The sequence below is a fragment of the Talpa europaea genome (genome assembly GCF_964194135.1).
Source record: "Talpa europaea genome assembly, chromosome: 12".
NCBI lineage: Eukaryota > Metazoa > Chordata > Mammalia > Eulipotyphla > Talpidae > Talpa > Talpa europaea.
Window position 1 is genome coordinate 7,345,130 of NC_140079.1, and position 16,412 is coordinate 7,361,541.

At 60.5% G+C, this 16,412-nt stretch overlaps 1 protein-coding gene across 1 annotated transcript; it reads right to left on the reverse strand.

The window, feature by feature from the left end:
* Window positions 1–1,387: 1,387 nt before the first annotated feature.
* On the reverse strand, window positions 1,388–7,678 carry MEX3D (mex-3 RNA binding family member D; the record flags this gene model as incomplete). Its single annotated transcript, XM_084250436.1, has 2 exons — window positions 1,388–2,754; window positions 7,099–7,678. The coding sequence occupies 2 exons, from the start codon at window positions 7,676–7,678 to the stop codon at window positions 1,388–1,390; spliced, it is 1,947 nt and encodes a 648-aa protein (XP_084106562.1).
* Between the last annotated feature and the right edge of the window lie 8,734 nt (window positions 7,679–16,412).

Sequence of the window (16,412 nt, forward strand, 5' to 3'; positions counted from 1 at the left end):
TTCTTGCTACCCACGAGAACTGGCAGCTTGGTCCCCAGGTTTGTCCCTAGAGCAGGGCTGGGCTCCTCCCTGTCACATGCCCCACTGCACGCTCGCCAGAACTTCCTTCTCTCCTTTGGAACTTTGGCGACGCCTGCCAGCTGCTGAAGAGGGCCAGGTGAGCCGTGGGTCAACAGATCTCGATACCCGCTCCATCTAATGTTGTGGGAGACGAAGCTCGTCACACAGATGTCCTCCAGGGTGGGGAGTATAGGGGCCTCCCTCCACTTCCCCATCTCCCCATCTGCACAATGGTGTGGACAGGGGCCCTGCACCACAGAGCTGGGCAGGCGCCTGGGACTGGACAGCCCTACGCTGGCCACAGCAGCTAGAACCTTCCCGTTTGGCCAAGCCCCAGGGCGTGGGGGGGCCGAGTCTGAATAAAGCCGGGCCTTGCTGGACCCTGCCCCCACAGGCCCCATCTGGAAAAAGAGCGCCTGGCTTGAGTAAGAGCCTGACCCAGGATATCCTGAGCCCTAATCCTCTACCTGGAATATGGGTGGAGGGCAGGAGCGGGACCTGAACGCCCCCTCCCCGCACCCCCCAGCCCCACACCACTCCAAGGGCTCACGTGTAGTAAAAAGACTTTATTAAGAAGGATTTGAAGTCAAAAAATAAAACTCTTGATACAATTTTCTTAACCCTAAGTCACTCAGCAAATATATAATCAGTACTTTAGTTGTGTAAGATTAAAGGTCCGTTACTTTATTTAAAATAAAATATATTTTAGTTCTTAAAATTTATTCCATAAAGTACATATTTCCCTATAAATTCCCTACATATACACGAGGTAAAAAGTAAAAGTTTAAAAAAACAATTAAAAAATTAAAAAACTGACAACAAAAATCACAGCAGAAGGGGATTAATAATTAAACCAAAAAAGTTAGAAATTTCTGGTTGGGATGCCCCTCGCCCCGGGCCCGCCCCTCCTCCCTGTGCCTGGCTGACATACAAAAGGTAACTGGTTCGCCCCAAAAAGGGAGTAAAAATGCCGCCATCCTGCCGTGGACGTTTCTTTAGAGGCTGAAACCACCGTGAAAACACTGTCAAATCAGAAATCGGCTACGTACAAAAAAAGGACAACAGAGAGTTGTAAAAATTGTGTTATTTTTCTTAAAAAGATCACCCTGGAGGGGCGTCTTAAATAAAAAGTGCAAGCAGACCTTTTCTCTCTGGTTTATTTTAACCTGTCGCTCAATACTGTTATTTGTTAATGACCGAGGCGCAGCTGGGTCGCGGGGCCGCCGTTTCCACGCCTGGGACGGAGTTAAAGCTCAGCGTCTGTAAGCACCGGCCCCCCACACCCGCGGCCCGGCCCCCCGCCCCCGCCGCCCCCCGCCCGGCCGCGCTAGGAAAAGATATGAATGGCCTGCGTGGCGGGCGTGCGGCAGGCCGGGCACTCGGGCTCGCTCTTGCCGCAGATGCGCACGGCGCAGTCCATGCAGAAGAGGTTGTGCCCGCAGGGCACCAGCGCGGCCATCACCTCGCCCTCCGCGCACACCACGCACTCGCGCGCCAGGGCCGGGGCGGGGGCCGGGGCCGCGGGGGCCGCGGGCTTCCGGCCGCCGTCGGGGGCGCTCGAGTCCAGGGGCGAGCACGAGGAGGCCGCGGAGCCGCTGGGCAGCGAGGTGGCCGCGGAGAAGCCGGCGCCGCTGGAGAAGGCGGCCAGGGCGCCCTGCGCGGGGCGCCAGGGCAGGGCGCCCCCCAGGTCCGGGGCGCCGCGGCGCGCCAGCGGGAGCTCCAGGCCCAGCGCGCCGGGCTCGGGCAGCGTGGGCGAGTGGCGCGGGGTGCCGGCCCCGCTGTTGCGCCGCGCTCCGGGCGCCGGGGGCGCGGGGGCGCCGTTGACGGCCGAGCAGCCGCTGAAGGCGGGCAGGGGCGCGGCGCGCTCGAAGGGCGCCCAGATGGTGGCCGCGGCCGGCACCGTCAGGTCCAGGGCCAGGAAGTCGAAGCCGAAGTCGCAGTCCTCGGGGGCGGGCGGCCCCGCCGGCGTGCCCGGGCCGTCCCCGCTGAAGGTGAAGCCCCCGTTCCCCGCGCCGCCGTAGGGGCTGGCCGGCCCCGCGTCCGGCACCGGCGGTCCCGCGCGGCTGCCCGCGTAGAAGGCCTCGGGGCCCCCCGGGGCCCCCAGAGCGCTGTCTCCTCGGAGGCCGGCCGCGGCGGCGGGGGGCCGCCGGCCCGGGTTGGGGGCCTTGGCCCAGAGGCTGGCCGCCGCCCCCAGCAGGTCCAGGCACACGTCGGTGCCGTTGGCGTGGAAGTCGCTGTCGGGGCCCGCGTCGGTGAAGGCGCCGGTGCGCAGCGTGATGTGCGCCTCGATCTCCTCGCGGGCGCGGTCCACGTTCTCGGGCATGCCGGTGACCGCGAACACCGGCTCCTTGTCGCGCCCGGGGGTCACGATGTACGTGTGCGTCCGCTGCTGGATGCGCTTGATAGTAGCACCCTTGGGCCCCACCACCAGCCCCACCACGCGGTAGGGCACGCGCACCTGGATGGTGGTCTGGCCCGGCAGGTTGGGCGGGCCCTGGGCCGAGCCGGGCAGGCCCCCGGCCTTGCTGCGCGTGGCGCGGATCACGGAGAAGTGCTCGGCGGCCGACAGGATCTCGCGCTTGGCCATCTCCACGTCCTCCTTGCGGCCCGTCACGATGAAGACCGGCTCCTCCCCGCGCACCGGCGTCTTGATGTACGTGTTCGTCTTGGCCCGCAGAGCCTTGATCTTGCAGCCTGCGGGGAGGGCGCAGTGAGGGCGGGGCCCGCCTCGCCGCCGCTCCGTCCAGCCCGACCCCATCCCTCTCCACCCCTCCGGCCCTGGGGGACTCAGGGGAGGGTGTTGGCAAAAAATCAAGGCCAGGAGCACCCTGTTGCGGGGTGAATGGTGTCCCCCCGCAATTCATGTCCGCCTGGAATGGCAGAAGGAGGCTTTATTTGGAAATCGGGTTTTGCAGGTGTAGCGGCTAAGATGATCCCACACGGGAGTAGGGCGGCCCCCGGTGCTATTCTTTATGAGGGGAATCTGGAGGGGTGGGGGGGCCCTGGCTGCCGGAGGGCCCGTCCCCGGAGCCTGGGGTGGGGACAGCTCGGTCCTGTGGCACCTGGGCGCCAGAGTCCCCCCCTGCAGAGCTGGGAGCGAGTGAGTTTTATCCACTCCGGCTACCCATTGTCCTGTCAGTCCCAGGACACCCTTCCTCATCAGACTTTGGAAACTGCCACGATTTCCTCTGACCCAGTGACACCCCCCCCAAGGGGAGCTGGTCTCAGTTGGACAACGTGTCTCCTAGCCCTGACTCAGAACACCTCCAGAGCACCCCGCGGCGGCGGCCTCCAGGGGTGGGTGCTCAGGGACATGGCGCCCTGGCAGCTGGCTGGGGGGGCCCCTCACGAAGGGGACGGGAGTGTCTGTGGAGGAGGCCAGTCACACAGGGCCTTTGAGGGGGTGCCTGCCCAAGTTCCAGGCCCGCAGGCCCGCCCACCCGCGCACGGGGACCAGGAGTCTTAGGGAGACACAGAGATCTAGTTTCCATACACAGAGATCTAGTTTCCATACACAGAGGGCGCCATTGAGAGGAGTAACAGTGTTGCTAACTGGTCTACTGGCAAAGACACAAACTCTGATGCGGGAAGCAGAGATAGTGCCTGACCTGGGCTGGGGGAGGGAGGCTCAGGATGGGGGAGCGCCAGGTGGTGGCGGGGGTGCCTGGGGACAGCGTCACCTTGAGCCAGAAGCCTCCCTGGCAAGGGGCCTTTTCTTCCTGCTCCTCACTGGTACCCCCCAAAGCCCCCCCCCACCAAGTTGTCAAGTGGGCATAGCCCCTCCCACTCAGCAAATCTCAAAGGGCTTTCAAATTTACCCCTCTTCCTCCCCTTCCTCGGCAGGGCAAGCCCGCGTTCCCGCATCTGGGACACCCACCCTGACTTCCCGAGGCCAGGACCCCAGCACCCGCTTCTCAAGCGTTCCGCTCTCCTCACCTGGCCCCAGGCAGGTGCCCTGCCCCACGGGCGACAAGAGCTGGTGGGAAGAGCACCCCCCCCCCCAGCCCCAGCAATGTCTGCTTCCCGCGGGCCCTTGCGCAGCCTAACAAGGCCCAGAAGAGAGGGCGGGGGCCGCAGAAGCTGGCCGAGGAGACCCAGTGCAGGGAAGGGAGGCCCCGCCGGCCCTCGGCGCAGGCAGGGAGGCGGCCTCGTTCCGAAACACATGGAGCCAGCTGGGACTGGTCAGCTGTTCCCCACTCAGGTCCACCCTGTGACCTCGACACTCTGACCCCTACCCACAGACAGGCGGTCTGGCTCCTCAGTGTGATGGGGGCTTAGAGGGTGTCACATACAGAGCCGGCAGGGAGCAGGGTGGGGTCTGGGTAAGGGCAGCATCTAAGGGACCATGTGGGAGGCTAGACCGTGAATTTCAACTGAGAGCGAGCAGGCCAGGGTGGGACCCTGCAGCTCCCCCTCGCCTGCCCCCATCCCATCTAGGCCCAGAAGGTGGCCTTGGGCAGCTCCCTCAGGGCAGAGAGGAAGCCCAAGTCACCAGCTGAATTTTAGCTGCAGACACATTGGTCCCCACCTCCCCACACCAAGACCCCAAGAGGCAGCATAACTTGTGGAGGGCGGGGATTGCCCAGTCGGGGAAAGCAGACTGCAGGAGTGATCCCGGTCGCACCCCTGCTCAGTGGGTGACACAACAAGGCAAATTTGGGTGGTGACAGGGGTCTGGAGGAGGGGTGTTCTCTCCTGGCCTAAGCTGCTTGTCCCCTGCCCTGTCTACTTCTCCTTCCCTGAGTGTAGCCAAAGGCGACATGATCTTTCTGGGGCTACCCCAGGGCAGGTCAAAGCTCCATTTAGGGGACTTTCTGGGTCTCTCAGTCTCAGGGGTTTGTAAACACCTCCCGATGCCAGAAGGACCTATTCTAGGACTGTGAAAACCCAGGCTCAAAAACAGCAAGTAGGGGCCAGGGGAGGGGCTGCCCCCAGCCTGAGTATCTAGGGCAGAAACCCGGCAGGTGGGTCCATTTGGCCCTCTGTTGAAGGAGGCAGCCCTGGGCCTTGGGTTTGACAGAAGAGGATGAGGAGTTGTGGGGCAGGCGGTGCCCCCTGCACTGGGAGAACCAAGTAGGAAGAGGAGACAGCGTTTGGGTCCCAAGGCCCCAGGCTGGGGAGAGGGGGTGGGGCCAGGACGTAAAGGGTATTGGCCTGTTCCTGGGAGAATCAGGCGGGAGAAGGCGGGAGCCACAGAGGACTCGAGTGGGGAAGATACACAGGCTGCCAAAGCTCTCAGAGCATTCAAGTCCCCCTCCCCAGGACCCTGTACCCTACTCACAGGGTGGCCGTGTGCACCGGCCTGGAGTTGGGCTTAGAACACACATCTGGCTGGAAAATTCTGCTACAACCCCACATAGGAAACTCCCATTTGCCCTGGGTCACAGCGCTGCCCAGCCTGCAGGGTAAGGTTCTCAGGGCCCACCATACCCCCCAAATCTGCCTTGACCAGTAAGAACCTGGATGGCACCTGGGGAAGAGGGGCCCGGTTGTGCCTGATGCCCCAGGCTCGCTTCCCACAACCCAAGACTATCCTAGCCAAGGCCCCAGGCTCAGTGCCCTCTGGCTGACACCCAGCGGGATGGGCACCAGCCCCCAGGTCTTGGTTTACACAGATGTCCCCAGAAGCATCTGCACACTCAGCACACAGCAACGCGTTCCACATCCCGGGGAAGGTACGGGGGACAGGGCCCGGGAAGGGGAAATGAAATGCCAAGGTAACTGCTGGATGGAGGGGGGGAGAGTCTCCCCTCAGGGGTCCCCATGCTGGGGAGCCCGCTGCAGGGCTGAGAGAGACAAGGCTCCCTCGGCCGGCAGGACTCCCCTCCCAACAGGGGTCCCACCACCCGCACCGCACCGGACTCTCCCTGCAGACACATGGGGCAGACAAATGCAGGAGCAAATGCACCTGCACCAAAGTCACCCCACCCACTCAGAACTCACAGGGGGCAGCATCAGGGCATCCCTGTGGTCCTCTGGCCACAGCAAGAGTGACAAGTGACCTTGCAATTCAAGCCCCCCAAGCTGCCCTTCTCACTCCAGTCACTGAGGACTCAGAGCTGGGACCCCCAACCCCTCAAGCCCCACCCAAACCCCACCCCAAGTTCTAGAAACTGGTGGACTGAAGGGAGCAGGGAGCTGGAAGTGAGGAGCAGGCAGGAGGGAGGCAGGAGAAAGTTGAGGCCAGGTGGGCAGGCAGGTGGCTTAGCAGGGTGGGTGGGTGTGTGCTGGGCCAGGCACTGCCCACCGCCCGCCCGCCCACCCGCCCGCCCGCCACGCAGCTCCAGGGCCAATGAGCTGCGGCCAGCCTGATGTCACCCTGCAAATCTCAGCCTGGCTCTCTAACAAAGAGAACAATGGGGCGGCCACAGGGACACTCCGACAATGCTGTTGCTGGGACCCCTGTACCCTGGGGCTGCCGCCTGCCAGGAGGGAGTCATGGGATTGAGCCCCAGAAGCAGCTTTTACAGCTGGTCCTTCCACAGTACCCAAAATCCCTGACTCGGGACTGAGAGTGGAAACAAGGATCCGCTCATTCAGCGCTGCCCCCCCAGCGCTCCCAGACTGGCAAGAAGAGACGTACCCTCTTTGTGCCACCAAACTTACCTCCTGAGGCCGCCCGGGTGCCCCCTGGCCACCCCCAAGCCCGGGCATGCCCCACCCCAAGCTGGGTCTGGGCGTGGAGCGCCCGCCGCCCGGTCCCCCGGTGCCGGCGCCCTCGCCGCGGAGCCCACGCGGGTGGCCAGGGGCCTAAGCAGAGGCGGCGCCCGGGGCCTTTCCGGGCTGGTGGCGGCTCAGACAAAGGCAGCGGCAGGCCCGGGCGCGAGGGGAGGAGCGCGGGCTGCGCCCAACTTTCTCCCGCGGCCGCGCGGCCCCGCGGCAGGACAAAGGCGCACGGGCGGCCGCGGGGCCGGAGCCCATGCGGGGCGGGCGGGCGGGCGGGGGGCCGGCGCCCCGCGCGGGGCCGGGCTGCGGCTGCCCTTCCCGGCGGCGCTTGGCGCGGGGTCCCCGGGGCGGCACCCCAGGGCAGCCACTCACCCTGGCGCCCCACGATCTCGGCGACGTGCTCCGAGCTGGGCACCGGCACGCACTCGGTCATGTTCACGCTCTTCTTGCGGCTGCCGATCACGCTCATCTGCTCGGCCAGCAGCGTCGGGGGGCCCAGGGCCGCCGGGTGGGGCGCGAAGCCCGCGAACACGTCGGGCGGCGACGGCCGGGGCGGCGGCGGGGGCGGGGGGCTCGCGGCGGGCTCCAGCAGCGACAGCGCGGCCGCGGCCCCGGGGGCGCCCGCCTCGGGCCCGTCGGGGGGCGCGGGCTCCGCCGCCCCGCCGTCCGCGCCCCCCGCCGCCGCGCCGTCCCCGCCGCCCGCCGCCGCCTCCCGCGCGCCGCCCGCGCCCCCCAGCCCCAGCACGGAGAGCTGGTCCAGCGCCAGGCGCAGCGCGGCGGCCGCGTCGTCGGGCTCCGGCGGCGGCCGGGGCGCCGGGGCGGCCTCCTCGGCGCCCTCGGGCGGGGGCGGCGGCGGGGTCCCCGGGCTGGGGTCCCCCGCGGCCGCCCCCCCGGGGCCGCCCCCTCCCGGGCCGCCCCCGTCGCCGTCGGGCTGGCCCACGGAGCCGGGCATGGCGGGCGCTAGCGCTCGGGCCCGCGCTCCTGCCTCTCGGCCGCCGGCCGCCCGCGCCGCCGCCGCCGCCCGCGCCGCCGCCCTCCGCCTCTGAGAGCTCGGCCGCCGGCCGCCGGCATCCAGCGGCGGGGCGGGGGCGGCGCGGCGGGCGGGGCGGGCGGCGCGGGGTGCTCGGGGCCGCGGCCGGCGGCGGCGGCGGCGCGACTCTGCTGCTCCCGGGCGCGGGGCGCGGGGCGCGGCGGGGCTCGGCGGCGGGGCGCGGCGGGGCTCGGCGGCGCGGACGCGGCTTCCCTCCCGCCGCCGCCTCCCTCCGGCCCGCCCCGGCCCCGCCCCGGCCCCGCCCCCGTGACGCGCCCGCGGCCAACAATGGGGCGCCGCGCAGGGCGCACGCGCGGGGCGGGGCGCGGTCACGTGACGGGCGGCCCCGCGCGGCGGGCGGGCCGGAGCGTGCGCGCGGCGGGCGGGGCGCAGGTGGGTGCCCGCGGGCCGGCGGCGCCCCCGGCCCCGCCCGCGGCCCCGCGCCGCGCCTCTGGCCCGGGGCGCGGCCTCCGCGCGTGCCCGCGCGCGCCGGGCCTGCGAGGGCCCCCGGCGGGCCGCGGCGCCCACACCCCCAGCCCGGGCGAGCCCGCGCCACGTGGGTGCTGCCTCCCGGCCGAGACCGCTCCGCCCGCCGGAGCCCTGGGCTCGGGAGGCGCCCTTCGGACGAGGGGCCCGTCGCCCCGACGGCAGACTCGGGGCAGCGCGGCGCGCCCGCCTGCAGAGCCCTGCTCCCCGACGCCCTCCCCGCGTTACCTCGCGGGGCTGCTTTTCTCCCCCGGGGGGAGGAGCCCTCGGGTTTCTCCCTGACGGGAACTCTCACGGCGGCTCAGCCGGGAGCGGGCTGGACCCCACCCAGGTCAGCCTCCCGAGCCTCCGAGCGGGCCCTGGCCGACCGCGGAACCTCAAGCCGATCGTGTGGGCTCTCCAGGTGGAAGTGGGGGTGGCTTGCCCCTTTGCCCCGCACTGTCCTCCTGTGTTCACCTCCAGCCTCACAGTCTTGCCGCCCCACACCCCTAGTCCCTCGGTCACAGCTGTGCACAGCTAGCCCCGCCTCACCTCCAGTGGCTTCTGTCCACACTGGGGGAAGGTGCCCCCTCACACCCTTAAAGCCTCGCTGCTCCCTTTCTTGGTCACTGTGCCTAGAACCCCTCCCCACCCTAAAATGTCTTTCCTCACCCCCAGGCCACATGGAGATCAAGCACCTTTCTCTAGGTGCCAGACTTGGTCTTTCCTGCAGTTGAATACGTGGAATGTTCATGACAGTTACCAACAGAGGCTGAGCTGGGTAGGTCCTTGGGAAGTCAGGTAGCTGAATCTGCTGCTTCTGAACCCCTGGATCCTCAAGGAGCACCTACTATAAGTAGTATAGGAATATTCAACTGCAAGGGGTCCATGCCCCTAATCCCCGAACAACTTACATGTAGCCCCCTGCCAGATCTGCCATCCCAGGAAGCACTCTGTGTGATCACTGCCATTCCTTCCTCTCCCACTTCCATCTTCCAGCCAGAGTTCATCTCTTTCTCCCCACAGGTAATCTATTGACTCACTGATGTCCAGGCCCACCCAGCCAGCCCCAGGTCCTCCATACCCACCTTGGGAGCACGCATCATGGCTGCCCTTTCTCAAGGCCAGTCCTGAACACAAGCTGGTCCTCCTTCCTAGGCCCCAGCCAGGGTGGAATCAGGTTGCTGACCTGTGGCTGACCTGTGACCTGTGGAGGAAGGAGGAGCAAAAGGTGCAGGGGCCTAAGTTCTAAGAAAGGGAGTCAGGATGGGAGGAGGAAGCAGGAATGAGATGGGTAGGGATTTGGGCATTGGAACAGGCCAGGGGTGTACCTCTGCATGGTCCTGCATACACACACATGGTCTCCATCTGGCCCCATGGAGAGGTCTTCAGACAGGCAGGGGGCTGGGTGGCTTATGTCCTAAACTCCGGCGCTGCCCGCCTAGGATGACCTTCCTGCCTGCCTTTCTGTTTCCAGGTCCCCCTTACATCTCCCTCTCCCTGAGTATTTCCAATGGCAAGAGTAATAGACTCTGTTAATTACTCAGGGATGAGAGAGAAGAAAGAGAATTTGGGAGTTAATAACACAGTAGCTAGAATTGAAACTTAAGCAGGGGGTGGGAAGAGCCCAGTCAGAGAACTCCCCCAGGAATTAGGTCCAAAGAGGAGAGAAGGAAACCAGAAGAGGAAACAGAAAATAGAAAAACAACCCAAGAATCCCAGAGAGAACAGGAAAATACAGGGAGAGACTATGGCTCTGGACCTCAGAGCTTCTGGGAGTATGTGTCTGGAGTCCTGGGACCCCTAAATGCTTCCAGGTCACATTCCAAAGGATTAGGAAGGAGAAGGCTTAGTACCTGGGGCAAGTGATGAAAGACCCTGAGATCTACATCCAGTGGGGAGGAAGAATCAAATGGTTCCGGGACACCAAAGTCTTTACAGATTAGCTCAGTATACTGCAGGGTGTGCTCCAGCAAAACAAAGGAGTGAAGAAATGAACAAGTGTGAAAAGGAAAGGAAAGGAAAGGGGAGGGGGACGTGAGGGTGATGCCAAAGCAGAGCATGGAGGGGCTCCAGAAAGTGGGACTGGGGATCATCCAAGGGTTTTGACTGTGGTGAAGAGCCCTGAGGGGTGTGGGGATAAGTAGCCATCAAGAGCAAAGACAAGTGCAGGTTTTAAGCAGAAGCTGTTTGCGAACAAATGGATTAAGAGCACAGAGAGGAAAGGGTAGAGGGGACTCAAGGGGCCTAATGTCCCGTTAGTCAGAGTGTGGAAACACAGAGCTCTTACATGTTTTTGTTTTTTACATTTGAGAAGGACAGATTTATTAGGAAAAGGAGAAAAAGCGAGGCACCTGCACAGTCAGGCAGGCAGGAGAGCTGCGCAGAGCTGGTGCGTGTTTGTGCATGTTTGTCCACAGCGGCCCTGTGGTGATGCACTTTAAAAGCCCTTTAGAGTGACAAGCCACTAACCTCTCTGCGTGAAGTGTTTCGAAGGTAGAAGGCTATGTCTGCAGTGTGCTTTGAGAGCACCAGAAATAAGATGGAAGGAGGAATGGACAGAGGTGGAAACATGGAGAGTCATGGCTGAAGCCAGGAGTCAATGTCAGTGGCAGCCCTCAGAACAGAGGTTCTCCCTTCTCCCAGCACTATTTTCATCGGGACCAGCTCATTCTTTTTTGGGGGCAGGAATGGGGGCAGCCTAGAATGGCCCCACCCACTCAATGTCAGGAGTCACCTATCCTATCCCACCCCATCTTGGTTTTCTGTGGTCTTGACAAAAGACCACAAACTGGTGGCTTAAAAAAGTGTGAATTTATTCTCTGCCAGTTCTGGAGTCTAGAGGTCTGAGGACCTCAGGGGCCTCCCTGCTGGCGCAAGTGGGTAAGCATCAGTACTACGAAGCTATCCGCAGCTACTGTAGTGGGAGTTATATCTCTGACCAGGCAGCATGGCGCAGCAGACCTCTCCTGTCTCCCCACTGCTCCCCTCAGCAGTGTATTTCAGTCAGTCTGCCTGTTTGGCTCCCCACTCTGTCTCTGGGGAATCCTCCCCATCCCTGACCTGCTGTGCCTCTGCCCTGCACCCCATCTCTGGTATGTATAAATAAATAAATATTTTTTTAAAAAAAGAAGTCTGAGGACCTCATTCTCTGGAGGTTCTGGGGGTCCTCCCTGCGTTTTCCAGCTCTGATGGTAGTCACCAATCCTTGCGCCTTGGCTGACTGTTGCCACATCACTCCAGTCTGTCTCCATTGTCACAGTCAGTTCCTTGTGTATCTGTGTCCAAATTTCTCTCCTCTTAAAAAGACAGCAGGCCACACTGCTCCAGTACCACCTCAACTTAACTGGTTTATACCTGCAAAGACTATTTCCAAATAAGGCCATATTTTCAGGTTGACAGATTGGGTCATGGACATGGATATATCATCTGTCTGTCTGACGTGTGTTCAGAAATTTCCATGATTTTTTTTAAGTTTTAAAAAATGTTCTTGGGGGGGAGGGGTCCTCTGTGGTGGCACAAGGGTTAAAGTCTCAGCACTATCAAGCTAGAGCAAGCCACTATGGTATGAGTTACATGCCCGGCCAGGGAGCTGACCCACATGGCACAGCAGACCTCTCCTGCTTCGCCTGCTGCTCCCCTCAGCAGTGTATTTCAGTAGATCTGCCTGTTCTGCTCCTCACTCTGTCTCTGGTGAGTCCTCTCACCCCCTGCACTTCTGGCCTACACCCCAGTTCTTGTATGCATGCATGCATAAATAAAAATCTTTGTTTTTTAAAAGACAAAAGCATTGGTGAGGATGTGGAAAAAAGGGAATCCTTGTGCACTGTCGGGAATGTAAATTTGTGCAGTTGCTATGGAAAATAGTATGAAGTTTCCTCAAAAATTAAAAAATAGAACTAATATATGATCCAACATTTCCACTTCTGGGTTTTTATCTGAGGACTAGGAAAACATGAATTCAAAAAGATATCTAGTCATTGCAGCGTTATTTTCAAAAGAAACAACCTATATATCCACAAATGGATGAGTGAATAAACAAAATGTGGTATGTATACACAGTGGAATATTATTCAGCCATGAAAAAGAAGGCATTCTTGCAAGCAACAATATGAATGAAACTTGAGAGTGTAATACTAAGCAAAATAAGTCAGAGAAAGACAAATACTGTATGATCTCACATGTGGAATCTAAAGGAAAACAGACGATTAAAATTATAGAGACAGAAAATAGATTGGTAGTTACCAGAAGTAGAGGATTGGGGTAGGGATTAAAATGAGTGAAAGGGATCACAATGTAGAAACTCTGGTCGCAAAGTAAATAAATCACAGAGACGCAATAAATAACACAGGGATTAGAATTAACAATATGGTATTGTGAATCAGGAAGTTGCTAAGAAAAGATGGCAAATAGACTTACTGTGATGATGCTTTTTCAAAGTATACAAATGTTGCACACCTCAAACGAAAATAGCGTATGTCAATTATAAGAAAATTTTTTGGCCTTGCAAGACTTTTTGTTGTTAGAAAAAACATTCACCTCCCTCCATCCTTACTCCCACCCTCTTTACTTCTTTTAACCTCATTTCAGTCTTTAGTCTCCGCTACTTTATTTTCTTTTGGCTCTTTATCTGCTTGAGTGTCCTTATTATTGCACACAGTGGCAAAATCATTCAATATGTCTTTATCTTTTTAATTTTGCTTCATATAATCTCAAGTTCCTTCCATTTTGCTGTAAATGGCAAAATTTCACTTTCCTTAGGACTGAATAGTATTCCATTGTATTGCTGGAGCACATCTTTATTCACTCATCTGTCAGTGGGTACTTTCTACTTCTTAGCTATTTGCTCCCACAGCTTAGCTATTGTAAATGATGCTGCAGTAAACACTGTGGTGCATATAACTCCTCACATGGATGATTTCACATCAACTGGATTGCTGGGTCACATGGTAGGTCTATTTTTCTCTGAGGGCTCCCAAAGCACTTTCCAAAATGGCGGCGCCAAGTCACATTCGGGCTCCCCTTTCTCCACAGCCTCACCAACACTTGTTAACAGTCTTTCTGATGAAAGGCGTGCTCACAGGTGTGAGATTGTATCTCATAGTGGTTTTGGTTTGTATTTCCTTAATAAGAGAGATGATAAACATTAATTAGGTTGTTTTTGTCTTTTTGAAAAAGATTTATTTATGCACACAAGAACTGGGGCACAGCCTAGAGGTGTTGGGGTGGGGGTGGGAGGGTGAGAGGATTCACTGGAGACAGAGCGGGGAGCAGAACAGGCAGACTGACTGAAATACACTGCTGAGGGAGCAGCGGGCGAGTCAGGAGAGGGCTGCTGCGCCATGTGGGTTTACTCCCTGGCCAGGGCTAGAACTCCTGCTGCAGAGGCTACGGAGAGCTTCACAGTGCTGTGCTTAACCCCTTGCGCCACCAGGGAGGCCCTCAATACCAGCGCTGCTTTATAATTTAAAACTGGGTAACATGAAGCCTCCATTTTTCTTTTTTTCTCAAAATGGCTTTAGCAATTCTGGGTCTTTTGTAGTTACATAAGAATTGTAGTATGTTGGGCCTCCCTGGTGGATCAAGGGGTTAAGTCTCAGCACTATGAAGCTATCCGCAGCCACTGCAGCACAAGATCAATCCCCGGCCAGGGAGCTACCCACATGGCGCAGCAGACCTCTCCTGTCTCCCCGCTGCTCCCCTCAGCAGTGGATTTCAGTAGATCTGCCTGTTCTGCTCCCCACTGTCTCGGTGAATCCTCTCACCCCCTGCACCTCGTGAGGCGACAGAGGGCAGGGGCTGGCAAAACTTGGGGCTGAGATGGTTGCACTGAGGCTGCAGGGCCAGGCGTGCGGGGAAGGAGCTATCTTAACAGGAGGCAACTCCCAGCTCCAGCATAACATGGTTGGATGATTAATGTCCCCCCTTGAGGCCTAAATCCTAATCCCTGGACCTGTCACCCCACGTGCTAAAGGACCTTGCAGGTAGGATTGACTAAGAAGGGAGAGAATCTTGGATTCCTGGGCAGCGGGGAGTCATCAGGAGAGTCCTTGGAGGGGTGGAGGGAGAACACACTGGCTGTGAGAATGAAGTGCCTGAGCCCAGGATTGGGGAGGGGGATGTAGAGCCTCTAGAAACTGCAACAAGGCAGAAAACAGGCCTGCTCCACCCAGGTTTAGCCCCCGAGACAACATTGGACACCTGAACTTCAGTCTGAGTAGTGTAGTGACCCTATCACAGCAGCCCCGACACCCCAGGAGGTGCAGGTGATTCTGGAAGCTCTTTTGCCTGCCATGGGCTGGGGGCAGCCAGACACTCAGTGGGGACACATGGTAGATGCCCCTGAGCCGACAGTTCAGAAACCCTACCCCTACAGGCGGGCTGCAGACCCCAGAACTCCCTGCACCCGCAACTGGGTGGCACAGTCTTTGCCAGCGGGGTCTTGCTGGGAGAACTCCTCCACCCTGTAAGTGGCACCAGCCCAGTCAGATGGGTTTCGGGGAGGGCAGAGGGTGATGGTGAGTTGGGGCACTTCACCCTTAGGGCAGACCGTGGAGGGGCCAGAACCCAGGAGTCCAAACTTGAGGTCAATGGCTGCTCAGGGCCTCTGGCTGGAAGACAGCTGCACAAGCTGAGTCAGCCAGGCCTGACCACCCCATTCCAGTTGGTGTAGTGGGCTGGGCAGTAACTCCACTTCAATTTCCCCTCTGCGGGCTGGGGCCAATCCTGCACAGGTAGGGCTCCTTGAAAAACGTCACGAGGGAAGAGAGAACAGGAAAGAGAAAGGGAGAGACCATGTAGTAGAGGGGTCCAGGCAAGGGCCCCGACCAGCTGTGGGATGGGGCCTTGGGCAAATCCTCTTGAGCCCACACACACAGGGCAGGCCACGAACAGGCAGCTGCAGGTGAAGCACCTCCCAGCCTCCAGGTTGGGAGAAGCTTGCCAAGGTCAGCATAGCCAGTGGGAGAGGGGGCATCATGGGTGATGGCCCTGGTGGCACAGGGTCTGAAGGAGACAGGGCCCTCAGGAGCCCCCCAGGGGCAGCAGGGCCAGGTGTGTGCCAGGCCCGAAGAGCCCAGGACACCAGTAGGGCCGCTCCTGGCACAGCCCCTGCACCAGAGAACTGGGGTGGGCTGGCTCACTTCTCTTGGGGATGACTGGGGGCACTGGTGCCCGCTCGACAGGGGGCAGGACCCAGGGCTGAGGTGCTGCCAATGCCTGGGAGCATGAGTCTTCCAGACACCCTCAGCTGGGCTGCACCTCGGCTTCCTGCCCCTTCCCAGGGCCACGCTGGGGCATGTGCAGCCCATCCTACCACCTCCCTTTCCGTGGTGATGCGCAACTTGGCACACGAGGCCAGGGCACTTGAATCTGGGGATGGTGGGGCTTCTGCACCGATACAGGAGCTCAGGCCTTCACAGCGATGACAAGCACACCACCCAGATGGCTTTATTCACTCCAGAGCCCACACCCCTCCGCTGCAGGACCCCCAGAACATGACCTCAGGCCAGCGCGGGCCACCCACAGCCCCTTGTGTTTCCGCAGCACCTTGGCGCGAACAGAGTGGGGCTCTTCGCCTGGGAGGCCACCCAGCCCCAGCACCAGCACCAGCACCAGGGCCCTTGCATGCGGCGGCCTCCGTGTTCTGGAAGATTTGTGCTTCGATTTGACTTGGGAAGGAAGTGGCCGCCTGCCATCAGGCAAATGTCCTTGGAGGGGGTGGGTGATGCCCCCCACAGCTCCTTGGGGCTCCCCACCATCAACCCTGCCCCAGGACCCCCACCTAAAGCCCAGGCCAGGATTCAGAACGTTCCCTCAGTCATGGCCGCTGGTGAGGGCAGAGAGGCTGGCACTCGCTGGGCTTTGCTGGTCCATGGTGGTGTCTCCAGGCTGACGGGGCTTAAGGAATGAGCAGGAGAAACAGGCCATCCGAGGTGGGGGAGCGCGCGGCCCCTGTCCACAGGGCGGTGGGAGCTCCTCTAGGCCAAGGCACTCGGGGCTGCAGGAGGATTAGGCAACGTGTCCCCGACTCCCTCTTCCAGCTCCTGGGAGAGCTCAGCCAGAGATGCACAGCCTGGGAGCTGAACGTCGATGTCTCAGTCACATGGGGGAAACCGAGGCACGGAGGTTGGCTGCAGCTGGAGCTGCCTCGGAGCCCAGCCTGGCAGTGGATAGGCACCCGGTGAGTCTG